The sequence below is a fragment of the Lithobates pipiens genome, unplaced genomic scaffold, assembly GCF_037356315.1.
Source record: "Lithobates pipiens isolate NorthernLeopardFrog02 unplaced genomic scaffold, aLitPip1_a1.2 Scaffold_30, whole genome shotgun sequence".
Classification (NCBI taxonomy): domain Eukaryota; kingdom Metazoa; phylum Chordata; class Amphibia; order Anura; family Ranidae; genus Lithobates; species Lithobates pipiens.
In genome coordinates this window covers 152,812,607-152,835,375 of record NW_027507791.1, presented here as the reverse complement: position 1 = coordinate 152,835,375, position 22,769 = coordinate 152,812,607, and the positions used below count along the sequence as shown (strand labels likewise).

General features: G+C 43.4%; 1 protein-coding gene across 26 annotated transcripts in view; it reads right to left on the bottom strand.

Annotated features, from left to right (window-relative positions):
- The window catches only part of GPHN (gephyrin), a 935,903-nt gene that overhangs the window by 457,538 nt on the left and 455,596 nt on the right, over nt 1–22,769 (bottom strand). For all 26 annotated transcript variants that reach the window (XM_077464979.1, XM_077464987.1, XM_077464985.1 and 23 more), the window contains exon 6: nt 2,072–2,138. In XM_077464979.1, coding sequence (XP_077321105.1) covers nt 2,072–2,138 — 67 coding nt within the window. The remainder of the gene's footprint in view (nt 1–2,071; nt 2,139–22,769) is intronic.

Here is a 22,769-nt window from a genome sequence, read left to right as displayed (position 1 = left end):
GAGGCATCGGTCAGAAGGAGCGGTGGAGAAGGTAGCCGTCTGACTGATGCTTTCAGACAATTTTTTAGTCCGCAGCCCCAAGGTATGATCGGTTCCAGCAACCATCGCCTGCGTCTGATTTACATGGTGCAGGAATACCTAGGGGCAAGGTCAGACTTGGACACCTTTCCCACCGAAAATCCTCTGGCTTACTGGGTCTTGAGGATGGATCACTGGCCAGAGCTTGCACAGTATGCAATTGAGCTACTGGCCTGTCCTGCATCCAGCGTTCTTTCGGAACGCACCTTCAGTGCTGCTGGTGGCTTTGTTACCGATCACAGGGTGCGGCTGTCTACCGAATCAGTTGATCGACTGACCTTCATCAAGATGAATCAGTCTTGGATCACCCACAGCTACCAAGCACCTGAAGCTGATGTAACCGAATATTTTTTTTTGAAATATCACATCCCTTCAAGACTGCCTATGCTGATGCTGAGTGACTGTCCTGTTATGTTGATTGTCTATCCTCTTCCTCCTCCGCTGATATGTTGGAATAACATTTCTGGTTCTGGGTGATGCCATCAGCCCAATTTTTCTGCCCCTGTTTAACAGGGGCGTTTAATTACAATTTTTGATGCAATGCTTTGCAGCAGGGCTAATTCCTGCAATAAAACTAGAGTATATGGGAGAGGTTGCAGTGTCGTGGCACCAGCACCAGTGATTAAGGCCCAATTTTTCTGCCCCTGTTTAACAGGGACATGTAATTACAATTCTTGACATAATATTTCACAGGAGGGCCCGTTCCTGTGCCCACCCAGAGTAACTGTGAGGACTTATAGTGTTGTGGCACCAGCACCACAACCACCAAAGGTAAATTTTTCTACCACTGTTCAACAATGGCATGTAATTACAATTCTTGATATAATCGTTCACAGCAGGGCGCTCCAGCGCCCACCAAGAGTCACTTTGAGGGCTTACAATGTTGTGGCAAAACCAACACCTTGTTCCGCCATTTCTGCAGAGCATATAGGGCAGGACCCTACTTTCAAACATCCAACTTACAAACATCTCCTACTTGCAAACGGAAGGAGACAACAGCAAGTGAGATGAAAAAATATGTACGACAAAACAAATTATACAGGGGTGATAACCCTTCCCTATGTTTTCCAAAAAGCTTAAAAATAGTTTTTTTGACTGGAGCTACACTTTAAAAATGTACCAGTTGAAAATTACAAACAGATTCAACTTAACACAACAAACCTACACAGTCCCCATCCTGTTTGCACCGCCTGTATACTGCTGTTCTGAGTATATAGGGCCTGGGGGCCACACGCATTTCCTTTTTTTAATATGGGTACTGGGTTCCCCTTAATATGCGTACAAGACCCAAAGGGGCTGGTAATGGGCAGGGAGGGCTACCCATGCCATTTTTCTCAATGATTTTCAACCATATTGCAGGAACCAGATATAACATTAAAACCGCAAGCAGTTTTAAATGATGTTATTTCCGTTTAATGTCATTTTGTGCAGGGACTGTTCTAAATACGGGAAACACGTGGCACTTCACAGGCATACTACAGACACCCCCCAGGCACCATATTTAAAGGAATATTTCACTTTTTTCACTTTAATTGTCATTAAAATCAGTGCTCCCGCCAAAACGGCCATTTTTAAAAACATTTTAGGCATTGACCCATGTCCCCTGGGGCAGGAGCCAGGTCCCCAAAACCTTTTTAGGACAGTATCTTGCATATTAGCCGTTAAAATTAGCACTTTTAATTTCGACCGTTCGAGTCCCATAGACTTCAATGGGGTTCTAAAGTTTGTACGAATTTGGGGTCCGTTCCAAAGTTCTGGTGCGAACCGAACCGGGGGGTGTTCGGCTCATCCCTACTGAGCATGATTAGAAAAAACATAAAAAAAAGCCGTCGCTGTACGAGAATTTTTGTTCATGGGTTCCGATTTGCTGTGAAACGAAGAGGGAAATTGGATGATCGTTCACCCGGTTTTCTTAAAGTGTGTACCCCAATTGAGTCATACTGTACACATCAGAGAGTAAACATTTACTGACCAACACTGAAAACATAATTACCTGTGATCCTTTCTTGCTACCTGGTAAGTTGATAATGAGAGTTTTGCCTCTGATCCCACAAACCGGTCTAAAAAAATAAAAATGATGCATACATATTAATACAGTGTTTTTGTGTGTGTGTTTAACATTAACATAATTGTATGATAATATGGACACCTTTATTACATTACATTTCAAAGCACCAATCAAAGCTACAAATACTACACATTATTATTATTACACAGTTTTACAATTTCCATTTGATGCATATTGCCCTAAGCAATGAGAGAATAAACAGCAAGAGCTATTAACCGCTTGCGGACCAGCCGCCGCGGTTTTACTGCGGCAGGTCGGCTCCGCTGAGTGAAATCACATTATACTACGTGATCTCGCGGGGCTTGCATAGCAGGTGCGCACCCGCTGCGAGCTCCGCGAGTAGGATTGTGGGTCCCGTGGACCAGATGTCTGCTGAGATACCCGCAATTGTCTCACGGAGAGGAAGAATGGGGAGAGGTCCTGTCTGCCATAATGTCACGTCACGATAAAAATCACAGATCGCAGCCGTTACTAATAAAAAAAACTAAAAAAGCCATAAAACAGTGCCGAATCGCAAAAAGTGCTTTGGTCTTTGGAAAGCCAAATCCTCCAGGGGCTGAAGTGGTTAAAGCTCCCTCTGCTGTCATGTACACCTTTGAATAACTCAGTATGCTCCCTACCTGATCTGACTCAGATTATTTAAATCCTACTTGACACTGGCACACTCTCCTGACCAATTTACTGCCCTGGATTTAGGGAGGTAGAAAGGGAAGAACCCCACCATGCTAACATCCAGTAAGTATATGTAAGAATTGAGAGTATATCCCACTTTGTAGGCATATCACAAGGCAAAATATTAAAAAAGGTTATTTTATTAACAAATCAATTAAAATGACATAGAACACTAAAACACCACCCTACTGTTAGACAAGGTCAACAGATACCCAATACAACAATTGTGAAGGTTAGGATCCTAAGTCAATAAAGAATTCAGTGTATATATAATTCGTATGACAGATTATGATCCAACCACTCCTCCACACATTGCTTGTCAACGCGTTTCACCATTTTGTAGTCATGCTTTGGTGGCAAGCTGTAGCCCCTGCCTTCCCTCTGGTTCAGTATCCAACTTACCTCCCCCCTTGGCCTGCTGGGGGAGTGGTATTCTGATCCCTTGTATGACACCTTCTCAAAGGCCAGTGGTTGTTACATTCATGATAGATGTTGTGGTAAGCTCTTTACAGCATCAATTTTACAGCGTTGCAAATTATTAGGTCCAATTTATGACAATGTGTACTGTTAAAATCTTCTTTCAACTTTTCAGATGTTCCTGCAGCACCATTGATGAAACATCTGAGGACTGCAAAACATGTCAGAGGCAATTACCAGCAGGATATACGAATATTCACACATCTGTATTAATAGTAATATTTGGCGTACGATTATATTTTGTAACGTTTGGTGTATAACTACATTTTGTAAATTTTATATGGTGACTTAGGCCCCTTTCACATAATAAGCCCGCTCAGATCAGTTTTTCAGGTGGATCCGAGCGGGCCATCCATTGACTCCTATGGGTAGGTGGATCTCAGCAGAGATATGTCCACTGATACCTGTCTGCCATCCGATCCATTCAAGACAGATGTATGGCGATAAGTCTGCCATTCATCTTGGCAGATCGGATGGGATCAGATCCCATGTGCATAAGTATTCACAGCCTTTGCTCAATACATGTTGAAACACATTTTGGCCAATTACAGCTTCAAGTATTTTTGATCATGATGCTACAAACTTGGCACACATATTTTTGAGCAGTTTATCTCATTCTTCTTTGCAGGACTTCTCAAGCTCCATCAGGTTGGATGGGGAGTGTCTGTGCAGAGCCATTTTCAGATTTCTCCAGAGATGTTCAAGTCTGGGCTCTGGCTGCGCCACTCAAGGAAACAGAGTTATCCCATAGTCACTCCTTTGTTATCTTGGCTGTGTGCGTGGGGTCGTTGTCCTGTTGGAAGATGATCCTTCGTCCCAGCCTGCAGCGCAGAGTGCTCTGGATCAGGTTTTCAAAGATGTCTGTGTACATTGCTGCATTCAAGTTTCCCTCTATTTTGACTAGTCTCACAGTTCCTCCATTTGAAAAAACATCCCCACAACATGATACCACCACCACCATGCTTCACTGTAGGGATGCTATTGGGCAGGTGATGAGCAGTGCCTGTTTTCCTCCAGACATGACACTTGCCATTTAGGCCAAAGAGTTCAGTCTTTTTTTTATAAGACCAGACAGACCTGATAGGTGGAGTGCTGCAGAGATGGTTGTTCTTGTCTTCTGGAAGGTTCTCCTCTCTTCACATGGAAATGCTTGTTGGAAGTGAACAAGAAGTAACGTTATATATCTAAAGTTCTACACATCTGTTGGTACAACTGAACTCAGCCATATTGATGTTTGCAGTCCCACATGTTTAGAATGTGTAGAGGAATGTGGCAGAATCTGCATAGCAAAGGAGTTATCTTCAGCCCACCTGGTATGCACAAAGCTTCAAAGAGATTGATGACGAAGACGGCCCAGGGCACATTGACTGCAATACTGGCCACAGAAGCCAAGTATGGCAGGACAGTCAGTAATTTTAGGAGGGCTGTCATGTGAACACTGATTGGTCCAAAGCAAATGGGACTGGCAGTAGGGTGTGGTATGGCTGAGGTATGTTTAACAAAAAGGGTTGCAACAATGAGTTTGGCCTCTCACTTCCATCATGAGGCTTAGCTGCGAAGGTCTGATAAGTATTGCTTATATTATATTCTGATTGTATGCTATGTATTCTTGTAACCTTTATTGATACCGTATGTAAGCTTTCTTATTTCCTTGGGAAATAAATGAGATTTAATTGATCTTAGACCGTGTATTGATTTCATAGCCAATGGTAGTAGTATTGTGATATTAACGATAGCATGTGCTTGGCGTATAGATAGACTAGCTAAACTATAGGGACTAGATAAAGTAATACATAACTGATAATAATATTAATAGATTGAATTGATCAGCTACTTCATGCTGGAGCTCTACCAGAGTGACCATCGGGTTCTTGGTAACCTCCTTAAGACCCTTTTCACCCAATCGCTCAGTTTGGCTGGGCAGCCAGCTCTAGTTAGAGTCGTGGTGATTCCAAACTTCTCCCATTTATGGATGACAGAGACCACAGTGCTCATTGGGACCTTCAATGCTGCAGAAAATGTTCTGTACCCAATCTTTGCCTCAATACAATCCTATCTTGGAGGTCTACAGGCAATTCCTTGGACTTCATGGCTTGGTTTGTGCTCTGACATGCATTGTTAACTGTGGAATCTTGTATAGACAGGTCTGTGCCTTTTCAAATCATGTCTAATCAACTAAATTTCAAGTTGTAGAAACATCCCAAGGATGATCAGTGGAAACAGAATGCACCTGAGCTAAATTTTGAGTGTCATGGCAAAGGCTGTGAATACTTATGTACATGTGTTTTTGTTTTTTTTTGTTTTTTTAATGTGCAAAGATTTTAAACAAACTACTTTCAAGTTGTCATTATGGGGTATTGCTTGTAGAATTTTGAAGAAAATAATGAATTTAATCAATTTTGGATAAGGCTGTAACATAACAAAATGTGGAAAACGTGAAGCACTGTGAATACTTTCCAGATGCACTGTATATGCTTCTGGACCAGTATTTTCAATAACTAAAAATGCATATTGGCAGGAAGCTTTTACATTATTATGAGGGAAAGGTGGGTAGCTGGTCTCTTGTATATTTGAAATGTTCTTCATATATACAGTCCTTTTTATTGCATTTGTAATAAATAATAAAATAAAAAAAAACAAGTTTAGTTCATTTATACTTTTATATACACTGAATTTCACCTTTCCAGTGTAACAAAATTACGTTTAATGCGTAAAACTACTCCACGCTGATTTTATTAATTTTTTCTGACCGTGTCCATTTGTTCTTGAAAATCGTGGGGAAAAATGTTTTTTCACATAGCTTTAACATTTCTGGAAATGTTACATCTCTACTATTGGGTAATATGTAGAAGAGGGGGGTATAAAGGGACCGGAACTAAACAGGTGTCTATTTTTCAGAAGAGGTGTCAGTCACAAACTTCACTTTTGCTGAGAATAAAAAAAACATTCTTCTCTGGGTGATCTATGTGATTTTAACAAATTTTGTTGCAGAATCCTACCTTTTGTTATTCTAAAGAAATAGCCATTATTCTATGTCCATAAGCAGAGTAAATGTGAATGGGAGTGATTTTATCAACCAGCTGCTGCACGTTCAGTACACTAATGAGGAAATTAGGAAGGGCTGCATCCATTTAGACGTGAGTTGCCTTTGGGAGTATCTCACCAAAAATGCATTTTTTTTGTTGCAGGGAATCCCAAAAATCTGACTTGTATCTTGGTGCATACTTCTGGGAAAATCTGTAACTGGACCAGATCCAAATTCTGTAGACTAGGCATGCTTTAACTGCAGATATCAAAATGGGTAATGATTTGATAAGTGAGGCCTCACACTATAACAGAGAGCTGCATTTTTCTGCAGAAAAAAAATGCAGCTCTCTGCAAGGACATACAGAAAACTATTTTTATATTTGCCCTGTTCACATATCATTGCAGCTGTCACCTGTGGGGCAGAGCTGTGCCAAAAACACTGCTGCAGTTTTCCACATCCCTTTGTGGGTTTCTGTGTGAGCCTGTGTTTTTTTTATGCAATCAGCTCAGATAGGCAATCCAACATAGAAATTAATGAAATGTAACAAAATGATATTCCATAGGAAAAAACAGGAAACAATGCCTTGCCATGTAAAAACACAAGACACCCCCGACAGGGATGTCCATTATCACCGTTGATATTAAACATGCTAATGGAACTCCTGCCCTCAAGTTTCAGACAAGATTCTGATATCCACAATTTTGATATAAACGACCGCAAACATGTTCTTAGTCTTTTTGCTGATGATGTAATTTTAATGCTTACTAAACCATCAATATCCTTAGCATGTGCTGCAAAACTCTTGGAACAATATAGCAAAATTTCCTATTATAAGGTAAATAACACTAAGTCCTATGTTCTTGACCTGGGACTCGCCCCACGGGAGAAAACATATCTCCAGAATAAGTACCCCTTCATATGGCAAGACTCTGGAGTCTCATACCTAGGGATAATACTTACCTCTCACCCGAAACTACTATTTAAAGCAAATTATCTTCCACTAGAAACCAAATTAAGGGCAAAACTTCTCACCTTGAGCAAGCATATACTATCCTAGTCTGGCCGCTTAGCGGCATTTAAAATGCAAATACTACCTCAGCTATTATATGTTTACAGCTTGGTACCAATACCAGTAAGCAAAAAATTCTTTACAACATCACAATCAATGTTATCCAGATATCTCTGGGAGGGTAAAAAAGCTAGGAGTGCCTTCACTAAATTAAGCTAAACTAGAAAAGCTGGGGGCTTAGGCCTACCTATATTAGCAGACTACCACAGATCAGCTATTCTAGCACAACTACAAGGGTGGTTTTCTGACCAATCCACCTTGCTATGGAGAGACATAGAGCAATCAAGTATCCCAGGAGGTAATCTATATACATATGCCTTAGCCTTTGCATACCTCAAACAAGTCTCAAAACATCTTCCTCTCCCAGTATTAGTGACCTTACATCCCTGGAAAGCCTTAACACACCCATCCAACTGCCCGACATTCCATATCCCAATTCCTTTATCCGTTATAACATTACTGATTCTTGACTTGTCTTTGGACAGGTGGATTAAACAAGGAATCAATTGGTTGCAAGACTTATACAGAGGTCCTAGGCTTAAATCTTTTACATCTCTCCAAAAGGAATATAAATTTATCTCACTTAGAATACTTCATTTACACTTGACTGCAGTCATATACCACTAGTATCCACATCCCACCATACGAAATACACTGGCAAATTAAAAAGTATCTCACTACCAACGAATGACAGAGGCGGTATTTCCTTATTTTACAATATTGTCCACAACAAGTCAGTCAGTCTTAGAGAAGACCAATTCCATGCTAGCATGGAAAAGGGACCTCGCTACTAGCTTCTCAAGTGCACAATGGAGTGAAGCCATTCAATACACATATTCAGTCACTAAATGCATATCTCTCTGGGAATTATCACATAAAGTTACACAAAAATAGTACTTGACACCATATCGCATAGCTAAGTTCAGTCCCTCGACATCTCCACTTTGTTGGAGGAACTGCTCCAAAGTAGGCAACATTTTCCATATATTATGGTCATGTAGCAAACTTATTTAAATTCTGGACAAAGATATTCACAATCTATCGTCAAGTGACAGGGTTGACTATTCAACCATTCCCCTCCCTAGCATTACTAAATATTGCCATAGAAGACATTCCAATACCACTTTGACAATTCACCACCCACTTATTTCTAGCAGCTAAACTAGTCATTCTCAGAATATGGAAATCACCTGACATCCCAGAGGTAAATAGCGTTATACATACCCTCGCTACTCATTATACCTACGAGCACATCCTGGCATCAATATCAGGGAAACACACCATCTTCTTAAATAACTGGCAACCATGGATAGACTGGTATAAATCTTATAAACTATCATAAAACAATACCAACAGATAGCTTACGAATAGACAAAACCTAAGACAACCATAGCTGCACATCCCCCTTTTCTGACAATCTTCCTGCATATTTGAGCCTCTTAGCAGGCTCTCTCCCCTTCTTTTCCTCTCCCTCCCTCTTTTTTATCTGGTTATAGTTATACTCTTTCCCCTTTACCCATTGACTTTTCAAGCTACGGAAGATATCTTTAGGGAAACTACTGCCATTAAGTGTGGACCTAAAAGAAACCTCATAGTTAACAAGTTGACATATCATTAGAATGTCTCTCTGACATAGAACAAGGCTAAATTTGACAACATAGGGCAATGGAGTGTCACCCCCTGAGGTGCAGCTTGTTCCCAGATTGGGCACCCCGGGGGGGGGGGGGGGGGGGGGGGGGGGGGGGGGGGTTGAGCAGCCCAGAGCAACAAGTACTACTATAAGACATAATGGCCTACAACTTCCTGCTCTGCGTTCCCAATTAATGGTTTTGTGAGATTACAAATGCATGAAAGTCAATGCGTATCCTTTACGTTGTAATGTAAACAAAATTTTAAATAAAAATCTATTGAAATAAAAAAAATACAAGGCACCACTCTGCCAGCAGCGGTGATTATCTGCTGAGAAAACTGACCATTTTTCCCTATGGGTAGTGTGAACATGCCTTGAAAGTTTTGTTGTGGTTACTGATGGGACTTGTTGGCCTTTATAGTATGTCCTAAAAGGTTTACAGTGCCTTGGAAAATAATTCATACCACTTGAAATTTTCCACATTTTGTTATGTTACAATCAAAAACATAAGTGTATGTTATTGTTTTTTTCTGTGATAGACCAGCACAAAGTGTCACATAATTGTGAAGTGGAAGGAAAATGATAAATGGTTTTCAATTCTTTTTTTTTACAAATAAATACTTGAAAAGTGAGGCGTGCATTTGTATTTAGCCCCCTTTACTCGACTACGCCTAACTAAAATCTAGTGGAACCAATTGCCTTCAGAAGTCACCTAATTAGAAGATAAAGTCCACCTGTGTGTAATTTAATCTCAGTATAAACACAGCTATTCTGTGAAGCCCTTAGAGGTTTGTTAGAGAACCTTAGTGAACAAACAGCATCATGAAGGCCAAGGAACAAATGAGACAGGTCAGGGATAAAGTTGTAGAGATGTTGAAGGCCGGGTTAGGTTTTAAAAAAATTAAAAAATATCCCAAGCTTTGAACATCTTGGGGAGCACTGCTCAATCCATCATCCGAAAATGAAAAGAGTATGGCACAACTGCAAACTCTCCAAGACATGGCTGTCCACCTAAACTGACAGGCCAGGCAAGGAGAGCATTAATCAGGGAAGCAGCCAAGAATCCCATAGTAACTCTGGAGGAGCTGCAGAGATCCACAGCTCAGGTGGGAGAATCTGTCCACAGGACAACTATTAGTTGCTCACTCCACAAATCTGGCCTTTATGGAAGAGTGGCAAGAAGAAAGCCATTGTTAAAAGAGAGTCATAAGAAGTCCTGTTTGCAGTTTGCGAGAAGCCATGTAAAGGGAAACACCTAACATGCGGAAGGTGCTCGGGTCAGATGAGACCAAAATTGAACTTTTTTTTCCCCTAAAAGCAAAACACTGTGTGGCAGAAAAATAAGACTGTACATCACCCTGAACACACTATCCCCACCATGAAATATGGTGGTAGCAACATCATGTTGTGGAGATGCTTTTGTTCAGCAGGAACACTGGGGCACTTGACAGAAGGGAGGGGCCAGGAGAGCTGAAGAGGGACCTTTGAAGAGGAGGATCCAGCCTCCTCTGTGCAAAACCACTTCAACAGAGCAGGTAAGTATAACATGTTTGTTATTTTTAGAGAGAAAAAAAAAAAAAAAGAGTTTACAATCACGTTAAGCTACCTGCTGTATATACTAAAATTCAGTGTTTATGTGAGAAATAAAGGAAAACAAATAGCTGTGCCTGGATTTAGGCATTCATTCCTAAACATATCACAATATGCAGTGCAATTTAAAAAAGATTTTTAATGAATGAGAATTTATGTGTTACTGTACTTTTTATATCATGCGCTAAGCCTTTGCAGACACCGCTTTAATGAGCTATGGTGTGTAGGCAATAAACAGTATCTGCACTTAAGTTGTAAGGGTTTTTTTTTTGTTTTTTTTTGCAATCTAGGGGAAATACTATTTTTAGTATTCCATAACCAACAGATTCCAATCCTGCCATTTTAAAGTGCAGATTTCAATCTGACTGGTTCCAGGTATACCTCTGAGAGACAAATAGGCTTGCTTTTCCTCCAAGGGATAATCTTCTTGAAGATAATATTGCAGAGTCATTTTAACTTCTTAGCAATGCTAGAAGGGAGAATTCCTCTCCCCTATGCTACAAATCATCATTTTGTCTCTCAGCACTCTGTATAATACCTGCTTTCCCTGCTGTTTTTAGGGACAACTGCGAAGAAAAGCTGACACACAGAATTATTAAACAGCAGCTTGTAAATGTGGATAACCAAAACAGCTGACTACTTTTGAACTGTTCATTACAATGGCCAAAAATGTCTTATCCTACATGTTTCACAGATCAAATGAAATAGAAAAGGCTTCTTGCATCTGTAAAGCTCCATGCTCATTGGCTTAAAAATCGCTGCTTCTACAGGAGTTTTGTGTTTTGCCCATAGAAGCAGCTCAATGCTATCATCCTATGTGTCCATGCGCATTAGTACGATTTCAGGCATATTTTTAGCTCAGCACATAGAGGTAGGGGAAAAAAAAAAGAAGAAAACTGCGTTTCTGATTTTTTGCAGAAAAAAATGCTAAAGTCTCCTAAACTGTGTACAAACACTCTAAAGCGTTATTTTTATTTTCAGTTTATTCTGCCAAGTGAACTGGTGTTTTTTTTAAGCCCAGTGTGCATGGAGTCTAACAATGCAATGCCATAGTGAAAATGTATTTGTATTATTACCTAGGTCAGATCAGATAACAAGTATAAATGGTTTAGATACAGTAGATGCAGCTCAAAGACATACCCACACATACATACATACATTACATAGATAGAAAAAGCCTATATGCAATCAAATTAATATTTTGCAGATGGGATCTAAACTATAAGGTACTGTAACACAGCTGAAGGATGTTTCTCTGAAGGCCTTTTATGCAAATTTGGGTAAACTGTACCTCCAGTGGGGATACCATGGTGGTGGTGTTCAGAGTAAGACCCAAGTACTCCAGGTTGGAATCAGTGCTGGAAGTTCAGTATTCAACCAAACTCCTTATGCATCTAAAAAGTGATAATGATGTTGATTGTGACTGCTACCTCAGTAGGTCAACCAGGTAACCTATAATTGGGATGCTCCACAGATGCAAAAGGGCAAGAACCAAGGGTTTACGCATTGGTGGACACCCTTGGTGTTGATAACAGACCAAATGGAAAACCCGCAAATTGGTAACAACTTTCCTCCACAGTAATGATAAGAAATTGCTGGCCGCCTCAATAGATCAGGATGTGCAAGTAGGGAATCTGAATCTTTATTGATTTCATAAAATCTCTCTTGTGGAGGGAGTCTATCACAGATTGAATGAATTCCATTTTGAATTTTTTGAGGCCAAGTAAGTAAGTAAGCTCTAGGAGCCTTTAGCGTTGAAATGGAGAATATAACTCCTTACTGTTTAGCCCAGGGGGAGAGAGCTACTCGCCCCCCCTCCCCCCCCAGTAACCTAATTATCTCATCCAGTGAAGCACTTCAGAGTCATTTACTCAGAAAGGGTAGAAAAAAAAATCTGGCTTTTTTAAAAGGCTTTTCTGCTGACCAGTATTTTAGCATTTTGACAGAGAGCTGGGTGGCTGACTGGAGTTACTGCCCAGGTTTAGCATTTAGCCATATTCTACTAGGAGCTGTTGACTGAAAAACGTTTTAAACAGAAATGAGAAAGATGTGCATCCTGGCTAGAGGACGCTTCCACCTGCAATACAGAGGAATGATCCTTGATTTAAACTAGCAACTCCGCCTACTGATATGACCTATGTATTCATTCTTATGATTCTCCCCCTTTATCCTCCCTGTGGCCATTTACAACCATACCAATATACCATGAACCGTTTGGTGTTTTACCTAGAATGCACAGCACAGCATCTGATAATGTGCATTGTAAGATAGAACACGAACGACACATAGCAAAGGAGAGCAAAAAAAAAATCCCAAGAAATTCTTTAAGTATATAAACAGTAAAAAAGGGAGGACAGACCATATTGTCACTATAAGGATGAGAAAATAAATATGGTTACAAAGGATGGGGAGATGGCGAAGGTATTGCATTTATTCTTCTCCTCAGTCTTTACAAGGGAATCGGGGGGGCTTCAGTAACCAAAACTGCAGTGTTTATCCTCATGACACATCACAGGAAGCACCCTCGTGGCTAACAGAGGACAGAATTAGAAATAGACTTGGAAAACTTAACATTAATAAGTCACTTGGACCAGATGGCTTGCAACCGAGGGTCCTTAGGGAACTCAGTCAAATAATTTCCAGACCATTGTTCCTAATTTTTACTGACAGTCTACTGACTGGAATGGTACCAGCTGAATGGAGAAAAGCCAATGTAGCACCAATATTTAAAAAAGGGCCAAAATACATCCCTGGAAATTACAGACCAGTTAGCCTAACATCAATAGTATGGAAGCTCTTGAAGGGGATGATACGGGACTATATACAAGATTTTAGTTATGAAAACAGTATCATTAGCAGTAATCAGCATAGATTTATGAAGAATCATTCTTGCCAAACCAATCTAACATTCTATGAGGAGGTGAGGTGCCATCTAGATAAAGGAAGGCCCATAGATGTGGTGCATCTGGATTTCGTAAAAGCATTTGACACAGTTCCCCATAAACATTTACTGTACAAAGTAAGGTCCGTTGGCATGGACCATAGGGTGAGTACATGGATTGAAAACTGGCTACAAGGGCGAGTTCAGATGTTGGTGATAAATGGGGAGTACTTGGAATGGTCAGGGGTGGAAAATAGGGTCCCCCAGGGTTCTGTGCTGGGACCAATCCAATTTAATTTGTTCATAAACGACCTGGAGGATGAGGTAAACAGTTCAATCTCTGTATTTGCAGACTAAGCTAAGCAGGTGAATAACTTCTCCGTAAGATGTGGAAACCCTGCAAGAAGATCTGAACAAATTAATGGGGTGGGCAATTACATGGCGATTGAGGTTTAATGTGGAAACATGTAAAATAATGCATTTGGGTGGCAAAAATATGAATGCAATCTACCCACTTGGGGAGAACCTCTGGGGGAATCAAGAGTGGAAAAAGGACCTGGGGGTCCTAGTAGACGATAGGTTCAGCAATGGCATGCAATTCCAAGCTGCTGCTAACAAACCAAACAGAATATTGGCATACATTAAAAAGGGGATTAACTCAAGAGATAAAGTGATAGTTCTCCTGCTCTACAAAACTCTGGTCCATCCTCTCCTGGAGTATGCTGTCCAGTTCTGGGTACCAGTCCTCAGCAAGGATGTGCTGGAAATGGAGCAAGCACAGAGAAGGACAACTAAGCTAATACCGGACTGGAGAATATAAGCTATGAAGAAAGGTTATGAGCACTGAACTTATTCTCTCTGGAGAAGAGACGCTTTAAAGGGGATATGATTTCAATTTACAAATACCATACTGGTGACCCCACAATAGGGATGCATCTTTTCCGTGGAAGGGAGTTTACTAAGACATGTGGCCACTTATTAAGTTTAGAAGAAAAGAGGTTTAACTTTAGACTATGTAGAGCAGTGATTGTCAACCAAGGTTCAGTGGAACCCTAGGGTTCGTCCAGAGGTTGCTAGGGGTTCTTTCAGCATTGGGCCATTTCTGCCTCTCACATAAGTTCCCACTGACACCATTGATCTTTTTAAGCTATCTGTAAGGAGTTAATTCTTCCCAATGACCACAAGTGTAAAGACCATGCTTCCCACTGACCATTACACTAATGTATCATGAGTTGTAGATTTCTAATTTTTAGCAGGGGTTCCCTGAGACTGGAGAACTATTTCAAGGGTTCCTCTGCGTTAAAAAGATTGAGAAAGGCTGATGTAGAGGGTTCTTTACTGTAAGAGTGGCAAGGTGAAATTTCCTTCTACAGGCAGTGGTTTCAGCAGGGAGCATCAATAGTTTCAGATAAGCACCTGAACGACCATAACATACAGGGATAGTAAGTAATAGTAATACGGACATATAATCACACACACAGGTTAAACTTGATTGACTTATGTCTTTTTTCAACCTCACCTACTATGTATGTCCATCCTTGATTCCACTTGTTAACAGAACCCTCAATGACTTGTAACCAGTATGCATATGTCAATGTGATTACCCTGTGTGTAGTGCCTGTTGCCCTTTATTTTTGTATGTCTCTTATTTTATGCTCATTAAAACTTCTGAAAGATGTGAATCCTCCTTAAAGAATATGTAAATCCAACATTTCATATTCCTGATATATGCCTGCTGTACCATGTACTTGTATGAAAAATATACAGTATTGTTGTATTGTTTCCTTTATGTGAAATCTCTGGTTTTCCTGTCAGTTGCTCTGCTTTCCCATTAAAAACTGACTACACCAAGCAGGAGAACATACACCGTTGTCAGTTTTCCAGTTATACTGGGAACTCCGTGTGCTCTGGTCCAATGATCAGACTTGTACCCTCCCCCCACCCCCCTTCAAAGGGAGGATAAGTGTGCAGCTGCTGCGTGTCCTCCTCCAGCTCTTATGCAGCTGAGAACTGAAAGTGATCACCTATGAAAAAAAGGGAAAAAATTTATAATATTTTTTATGTCTTTACACAAATGTTTTGCTTTTCATTTTTATTTTAAAAAGAATGGGTTGTTTTAAAGCGGTTCTCCAATCCCTCCCCCCCTCCGGTGCCACAATCGGCACGTTTCAGGGGGGAGGGGGGTGCAGTTACCTGGATAATCCAGGTATCTGCACCCACTTCCGGGACAGACCGCCGCAGATGCCCCGCCCCCATTGTGTTCTGGGAAACGCACAGTTCCCAGGACACAGCGGGGACCAGCAGAGACGCGCAAAGCGACTCGCGCATGCGCAGTAGGGAACCGGGCAGTGAAGCTGCAACACTTCACTTCCCGATTCCCTGACAGAGGATGGCGGCTGGGGCAGCAGAGAGACGAGCGATCGCTCGTCATCTGCCGCCAACATCGCTGGACCCTGGGACAGGTAAGTGTCAATTTTTTAAAAGTCAGCAGCTGCAATATTAGTAGCTGCTGGCTTTTAATATTTTTTTTTTTACGTGCAGAACCGCTTTAAGGTAAGGGTTTAAAACTGCTTTAAAATCAATGAGTGTGCAAGATAAATTATGCTCTCTTTGGGCTAGTCTCCAGTTTTGGGCTTAGTGTCCAAACCCCCCTGTAAGTGGTAACATACAGTATCTCACAAAAGTGAGTACACCCCTCCACATTTTTAAATATTTTATTATACGTTTTCATATGACAACACTGAAGAAATTATACTTTCCTCACAGACTCCATGGCAGCCAACGTGTGGGTTTAGTCCCGCCTCCATTACCCTATAGGACGATACTCCCATAAATCTCTGCTCCCTGCCAGAGGCCGTGTTCTTTTTTTGTCCTCCTCCATAGGACTTAGCATGTCTTTTTACCCTGAAGACTTGCATTTTTTTCTGCGATACGGACCGGCCGAGCGACTTGGAGTCGCATATTTCCAATAAGCTCTAGCTACTAGCGGAGTATGGAAAAGGGGCATATGGAAGAGGCGCTGAAGAGGTGTATGCCTGGTCACTGACAGGTGAAGCCGCGTGTTAGTCGTGAGCCTAGCTACTAGCAGGTGACTATCGCCCCCCCTCCCAGAAGTCCGGCATGTGTTTGGGGACCTACCTCGGCTGGTGTCAGTCTACAGGAGTGGTGAGCTGTAGGTTGTCCATGGCAGCCTTTCTGTGTCATTTTCTGTGCTTGTTTTATTGCGGTGTGTCTCTTTTTCCCCCATACAGCACTGTATCTGATGTATCTGGCTTGCTGGGCGGCTGGTTTCCTTGCGTTCCAGCCGCCCAGTTACTTCCTCGTTCGCCGCTCGGTCGTTCTGCGCATGCGTGAGACCGGCGCGAGGACGAGGCTTGGTTCGCGCATGCGCGTTGCGGGCTTCGCGCATGCGCACTAGCGTTTTCATGGTGTAATTTGTGACGTCATTAAGGCGGCAGTTTTAAAAACAGAGAACAGCTTGCAGAGCCTCTGGGATGCTTGTTAAGCCTGCAGTGCCATTCCTGAGCCCTGGTTTTTTCAGCATTAGGTATGTGTCTATGGGAAAGGTCAGTTTATCTTTGCTTATCCTAGCTGTTCTATGTGTTTAATTGGGGCTGTTTTATTTCCAACCCTGATGGATCCTTTGGATGCCTCGCCGCCTGCTAATGGCCAGCCCTCTCGGAGCAGGTACTTTTTTTTGGGTTAACTGCCGGGGGGGGGGGGGGGTGGGTGACAGTGGAACATTAGGGGATGTTCCACTAACATTGCTTGTTTTTGCCTTTTTCAGCCCTTCTAGGTCTACTCAACGCCGGAGTTCTCACCGAGGAAGTGATTTGTCTAAGTCCCACCGCCGGCATTCCTCTTCCAGATCCAGGCGTCATGATTCTCCTGCGAGAACCAGTCTCCGTAGCCAAGAATCTTACTGCCCTTCAACAGCTTGCCCAAGTCACGCAGCTGAAGGTTTATGCTGGGGGTGCAGGACACAGGTTTCTGCTGACAAGTCCCTTTGTGATGCCTGTTATGTTAAAGCGACGGGTGAAAAGAATGACTCTGGCCAACAGCTGAAGTCTATAGTGGAAAGATTGGTCAAGGACAGTCTGAAGAAATTTGAAGCCCCCCATTTGTCTCCCATAGAGTCTCCAAGGTCTCCGGGGAGGGATGCTCAGGCCCAGGACACATGGGATTCCTCTTTGCCTAGCCATCCGTCTGCTGTCCTCTCAGATAGTGAATCTGAGGAAGAAGAGTCTGGTTCGGGTTTTGACTTTGCCCTGCTTCCTCCTTTGGTCAAAGCCATCAAGGAAACGCTGAACTGGGAAGAGCCGGCAGTGGCTCCGGCGAAGCAAAGAAACTTTTTTAAACAATTAAAGAAGGAGCGTATTAGCTTCCCTTTCCTCTCAGAGTTGGGAGAAGTGATCTCGGATGAGTGGAGCAAGGTAGAGAAAAATAATTCTCTTCTTTCTAAGATCCAGAGACTCTACCCTTTTAAGAAGGAAGAAGTTAAAAATTTGGAGTCTTCCCCTCTGGTGGATGCGGCTGTAATGAGATTGGTCAGACATGTGACCCTTCCTCTTGAGGACTCAGTCTCTTTTAAGGATGCTCTGGACAGGAGAATTGATTCTGACCTGAAGAGGATCTATCTTACGGCTGGCATGGCCTGTAAACCGGCTCTGGCCTTAGCGGCCCTGTCTAGAGAGATGGAAGTTTGGTCTGATAGTGTTGATGAAACACTCAGAAATGTCTCAGAAGATCTGGCCAAGAGTTCTCCCATTCAAGAACTAAGACTGGCTTCGGCTTTCTTGGGAGAGGCCTTGATCGATATTATCCGACTGGTGGCTCAAGTTATGCTCTCGTCTGTAACTGCCAAGTGTGCCCTGTGGCTCCGTCCTTGGCTAGCTGATCCTGCTTCTAAGCAGGTTTGGTGCTGTATTCCCTTTGAAGGTTCTTCCCTTTTCGGCAATAAGCTGGATAGTGCTATAACTCGGGCCACCGGGGGTAAGTCGGGGTTACTCCCCCAGGATAGGCACCTGCAGAATCAAAGGAGATCGTTCCCAAGAAAGCAGGGTCAAGACCGTGCCAGGGAGGCACGCACTTACAGGCCTGGACGGGAATTTTCCAGATCTTGGAGGTCCAGACAGACATCTCTCAAAAAATCTGCAAAAGGCAGTTCGATGGGGGAAAAGGAGCCTACTAAGTCCTTTTGAGATCGGGCCCGTCCAGGCGGTCCGGGTAGGAGCTCGTTTGTTCCACTTTCGGCACGTCTGGGAGGCCTCGATCCAGGATTTTTGGACCGTCAAGACGGTCTCCTCCGGGCACACTTGGTCGTTCAGCAGTGTCCCCAAACTCAAGTGTGTTCCCACATCCATTCCAAGGTCGGAAGAGAAAAGACAAATTCTTTTAACCTACATAAAATCTTTGTTGGATCAAGGCGCCGCTATTCCTGTTCCAGACAACCAACGCGGCATGGGAATGTATTCCCCTCTTTTTCTGGTCCAGAAAAAGAACGGTACCTGGAGACCCGTAATAGACTTGACACGTCTAAATCGCTTCATAAGAAAGGAGAAATTCTAAATGGAAACTCTGTCCACAATTCAACAATCAGTGCAGCCAGGGGATTGGCTTGTCTCAATAGACCTCAAAGACGCCTATTTTCACGTCCCAGTGGCCACAGAGTTCCAACAGTTTCTTCGTTTCTCCATTGGCCAGCTTCATTTACAGTTTACCTGCCTTCCTTTCGGTCTGTCAACCTCCCCTCGCACATTCTCGAAGGTCCTTCTAGCAGTTGTAGCATTGTTGAGAGTCAGGAAAATCCGGATTCATCATTATCTGGACGATTTGCTTCTTCTGGCTCAGGACAAAGATTGTCTCTTGAAACACAGGGATCAAGTCATCGCAACCCTCAAGGAATTCGGGTGGCTCTTGAATTTGGAGAAAATCCAGTTAGTTCCTACACAGTCTCTCGTGTTCCTCGGTGCTCTGTTCAATACGGCAAAAGGTACCATCTCTCTGCCCGAGGAGAAGATTGCAGTAGTACGGGACAGGATCCACCTGGCCCTCTCTTCGTCTCGTCTCAGTGCTCTTCATTGCCTAAAGATCATAGGCACCATGGTGTCCACCATACCGATGGTGAAGTGGGCACAGTGGAGGATGCGCCCCTTTCAAATGGGTTTTCTTCGCCAATGGTCGGGAGAAAAGGTCCAGTCCATCGAGATTACTCAGACCATGAGAGGTTCCCTCCTCTGGTGGCTTCATCGGGAGAACCTGTTGAATTGCCACTCTCTTCTTCCAATCAAATGGATCTCAATGACATCAGATGCCAGCAACAAGGGCTGGGGGGCACATTGGAAGTGGCTCAGGGCATTTGGGACTTTCCCTCTTGGGGAATAGTGTCAAATGTGCTAGAACTACGAGCAGCCTTCCTAGTGCTGTTGGCATTTCCGCATCTGATAGTGGGAGCATCCGTAGTCCTCAGGCTGGACAATACGACTGCGGTCGCATACGTAAGGAAGGGGGCACCAGAAGTCGGTCTCTGCTGCGGGAAGTGGATCCAATAATGCGTTGGGCCCAGAGGAATCTGGCCAACCTATCAGCAGCCTATGTGCCTGGAGTTCTCAACGTCCAAGCGGACTTTCTCTCACAAGTCCACTTGGACAACAACGAGTGGACCCTTCATGAAGATGTGTTTCAGTGGGTTCTATCCCTGGGGATTTCTCCAGAAGTGGATCTCTTCGCCTCCCGTTTCAACAGGAAGCTAACGAGGTTCTATGCGAGGTTCAAGGATCCGCAGGCCTACGGGATAGATGCCCTAACAGAGCAGTGGTGGTTCAACAAGGCATATGCCTTCCCTCCAATTCCAATTATCTTTCAGTTCCTGAAGAGACTCAGATGGGAAGAAGTGGAGGTGTTGGCAATAATTCCGCATTGGCCCAACAGGCATTGGTTTCCTCTCCTATCCCTCCTCAGTTTTCTGGACCCAGCTCCTCTTCCATCCAGACGGGACCTGCTCTCCCAGGGCTCGATTCTCCATCCATGTCCGGCTCACCTTCAGTTGAGGGCCTGGTTCTTGAGAGGGGAAGGCTGGAAGCACTAGGGTGTCCTAAGGAAGCCATTTCCACCCTCAAGTGCAAGGAGAAGAAGTACTAATAAGGTGTATGAACGTATCTGGGCTAAATTTGTATCTTATGCGTCCTCCAGAACTAGTTCCTACATTTCACCCGCAGTTCAAGACGTTTTGGGCTTCCTGCAATCAGGCTTGGACTTACCCTTGTCAGTTAGCTCCCTTCGGGTTCAAGTCTCGGCTATCTCCGCATTTACAGGGGTTCCGTGGGCCAAGCATGCCCTTATCCAGCAGTTCTTCAAAGGTGCAGTAAGATTGAGACCTCAGAAAAAACTGAGATTCCCTAAATGGGATCTGCCTCTAGTTCTGGACTTCTTTTCTCTTTTCAGTAAGGCTCTTTCCATCAGAGAACTCACCTTGAAAACTGCATTCCTGGTGGCGGTCACCTCGGCAAAACGAGTATCAGAGATTCAAGCTCTAGGAGTCAAGGAGCCCTTTCTAACCTTTTTTCCGGACAGAGTGGTCCTAGTTCCAATGTTGGGGTCAAACCCTAAGGTCACCTCGGTTTTTCATGAAAATCAAGAAATCTCTCTACCCATATTCAGATCCTCGGAAGTTCATCCACTTGATGTTGGGCGCTCATTAAAGCTCTATTTGGAGGCTACAGCTCCATTCCGGCAGTCGGACTTCCTGTTCGTTCTGTTCTGTGGGAAGAACAAGGGCACTAGAGCATCAGTCAGGTCAATTGCAGCATGGATAGTTCAAGCAATCCAGTGGGCGTACGGAGAAAAGGGCTTGGCTCCTCCTCAGGCGGTGACGGCGCATTCGACCAGAAGTCTTTCTACCTCGTGGGCGGCCTCTCGCCACGTGGCTCCTGATGTGATATGCAGGGCGGCCTCGTGGTCTTCAATACACACTTTTATGTCTCATTATCCTCAGTTGACTTTGGAGTTAAAGTTTTGTCGGTTGACGGTGTCAAATAAATCTTTGTTAAGCAGCATTTTGCCCACCCGGGTGTGTTTTGGCGAGTTATTTCCCACACGTTGGCTGCCATGGAGTCTGTCAGGAAAACTGAAAATTTATATCAAAATACTTACCGTAATTTTCCTTTCCTGATGGACTCCATGGCAGCAGGAGTTCCCTCCCAAATGGCTGGAGTAGGATAGTTACCGAACACGGCCTCTGGCAGGGAGCAAAGATTTATGGGAGTATCGTCCTATAGGGTAATGGAGGCGGGACTAAACCCACACGTTGGCTGCCATGGAGTCCATCAGGAAAGGAAAATTACGGTAAGTATTTTGATATAAATTTTCCGTTTTGCTACAATGGAAAGTAGTGAGTGTACAGCTTGTATAACAGTGTAAATTTGCTGTCCCCTCAAAATAACTCAACACACAGCCAGCCATTAATGTCTAAACCGCTGGCAACAAAAGTCAGTACACCCCTAAGTGAAAATGACTGAATTGGGCCCAAAGTGTCAATATATTGTGTGGCCACCATTATTTTCCAGCACTGCCCTAACCCTTTTGGGGCATGGAGTTCACCATACCTTCAAAGGCTGCCACTGGAGTCCTCTTCCACTCCTCCATGATGACATTACATAGCTGGTGGATGTTAGAGACCTTGCGCTCCTCCACTTTCCGTTTGAGGATGCCCCAGAGATGCTCAATAGGGTCTGGTGACATGCTTGATCAGTCCATCACCTTTACCTTCAGCTTCTTTAGCAAGACAGTGGTCATCTTAGAGGTGTGTTTGGGGTTATGTTGGAATACTGCCATGCGGCCCAGTCTGAAGGAAGGAGATTATGCTCTGCTTCAGTATGTCACAGTACATGGCATTCATGATTCCCTCAATGAACTGTAGCTCCCTAGTTCCTGAAGCACTCATGCAGCCCCAGACCATGACACTCCCACCACCATGCTTGACTGTAGGCAAGACACACTTGTCTTTGTACTCCTCACCTGGCTGCCACCACACACGCTTGACACCATCTGAATCAAATACGTTTAAATATTGGTTCTCATCAGACCACAGGACATGATTCCAGTAATCCATGTTCTTAGTCTGCTTGTCTTTGGCAAACTGATTGCGGGCTTTCTTGTGCATTTTCAGATGAGGCTTCCTTCTGGGACAACAGCCATGCAGACCAGTGTGCGGCGTATGGTCTGATCACTGACAGGCTGACCCCCCCCACCCCTTAAACCCCTGCAGCAATGCTTGAA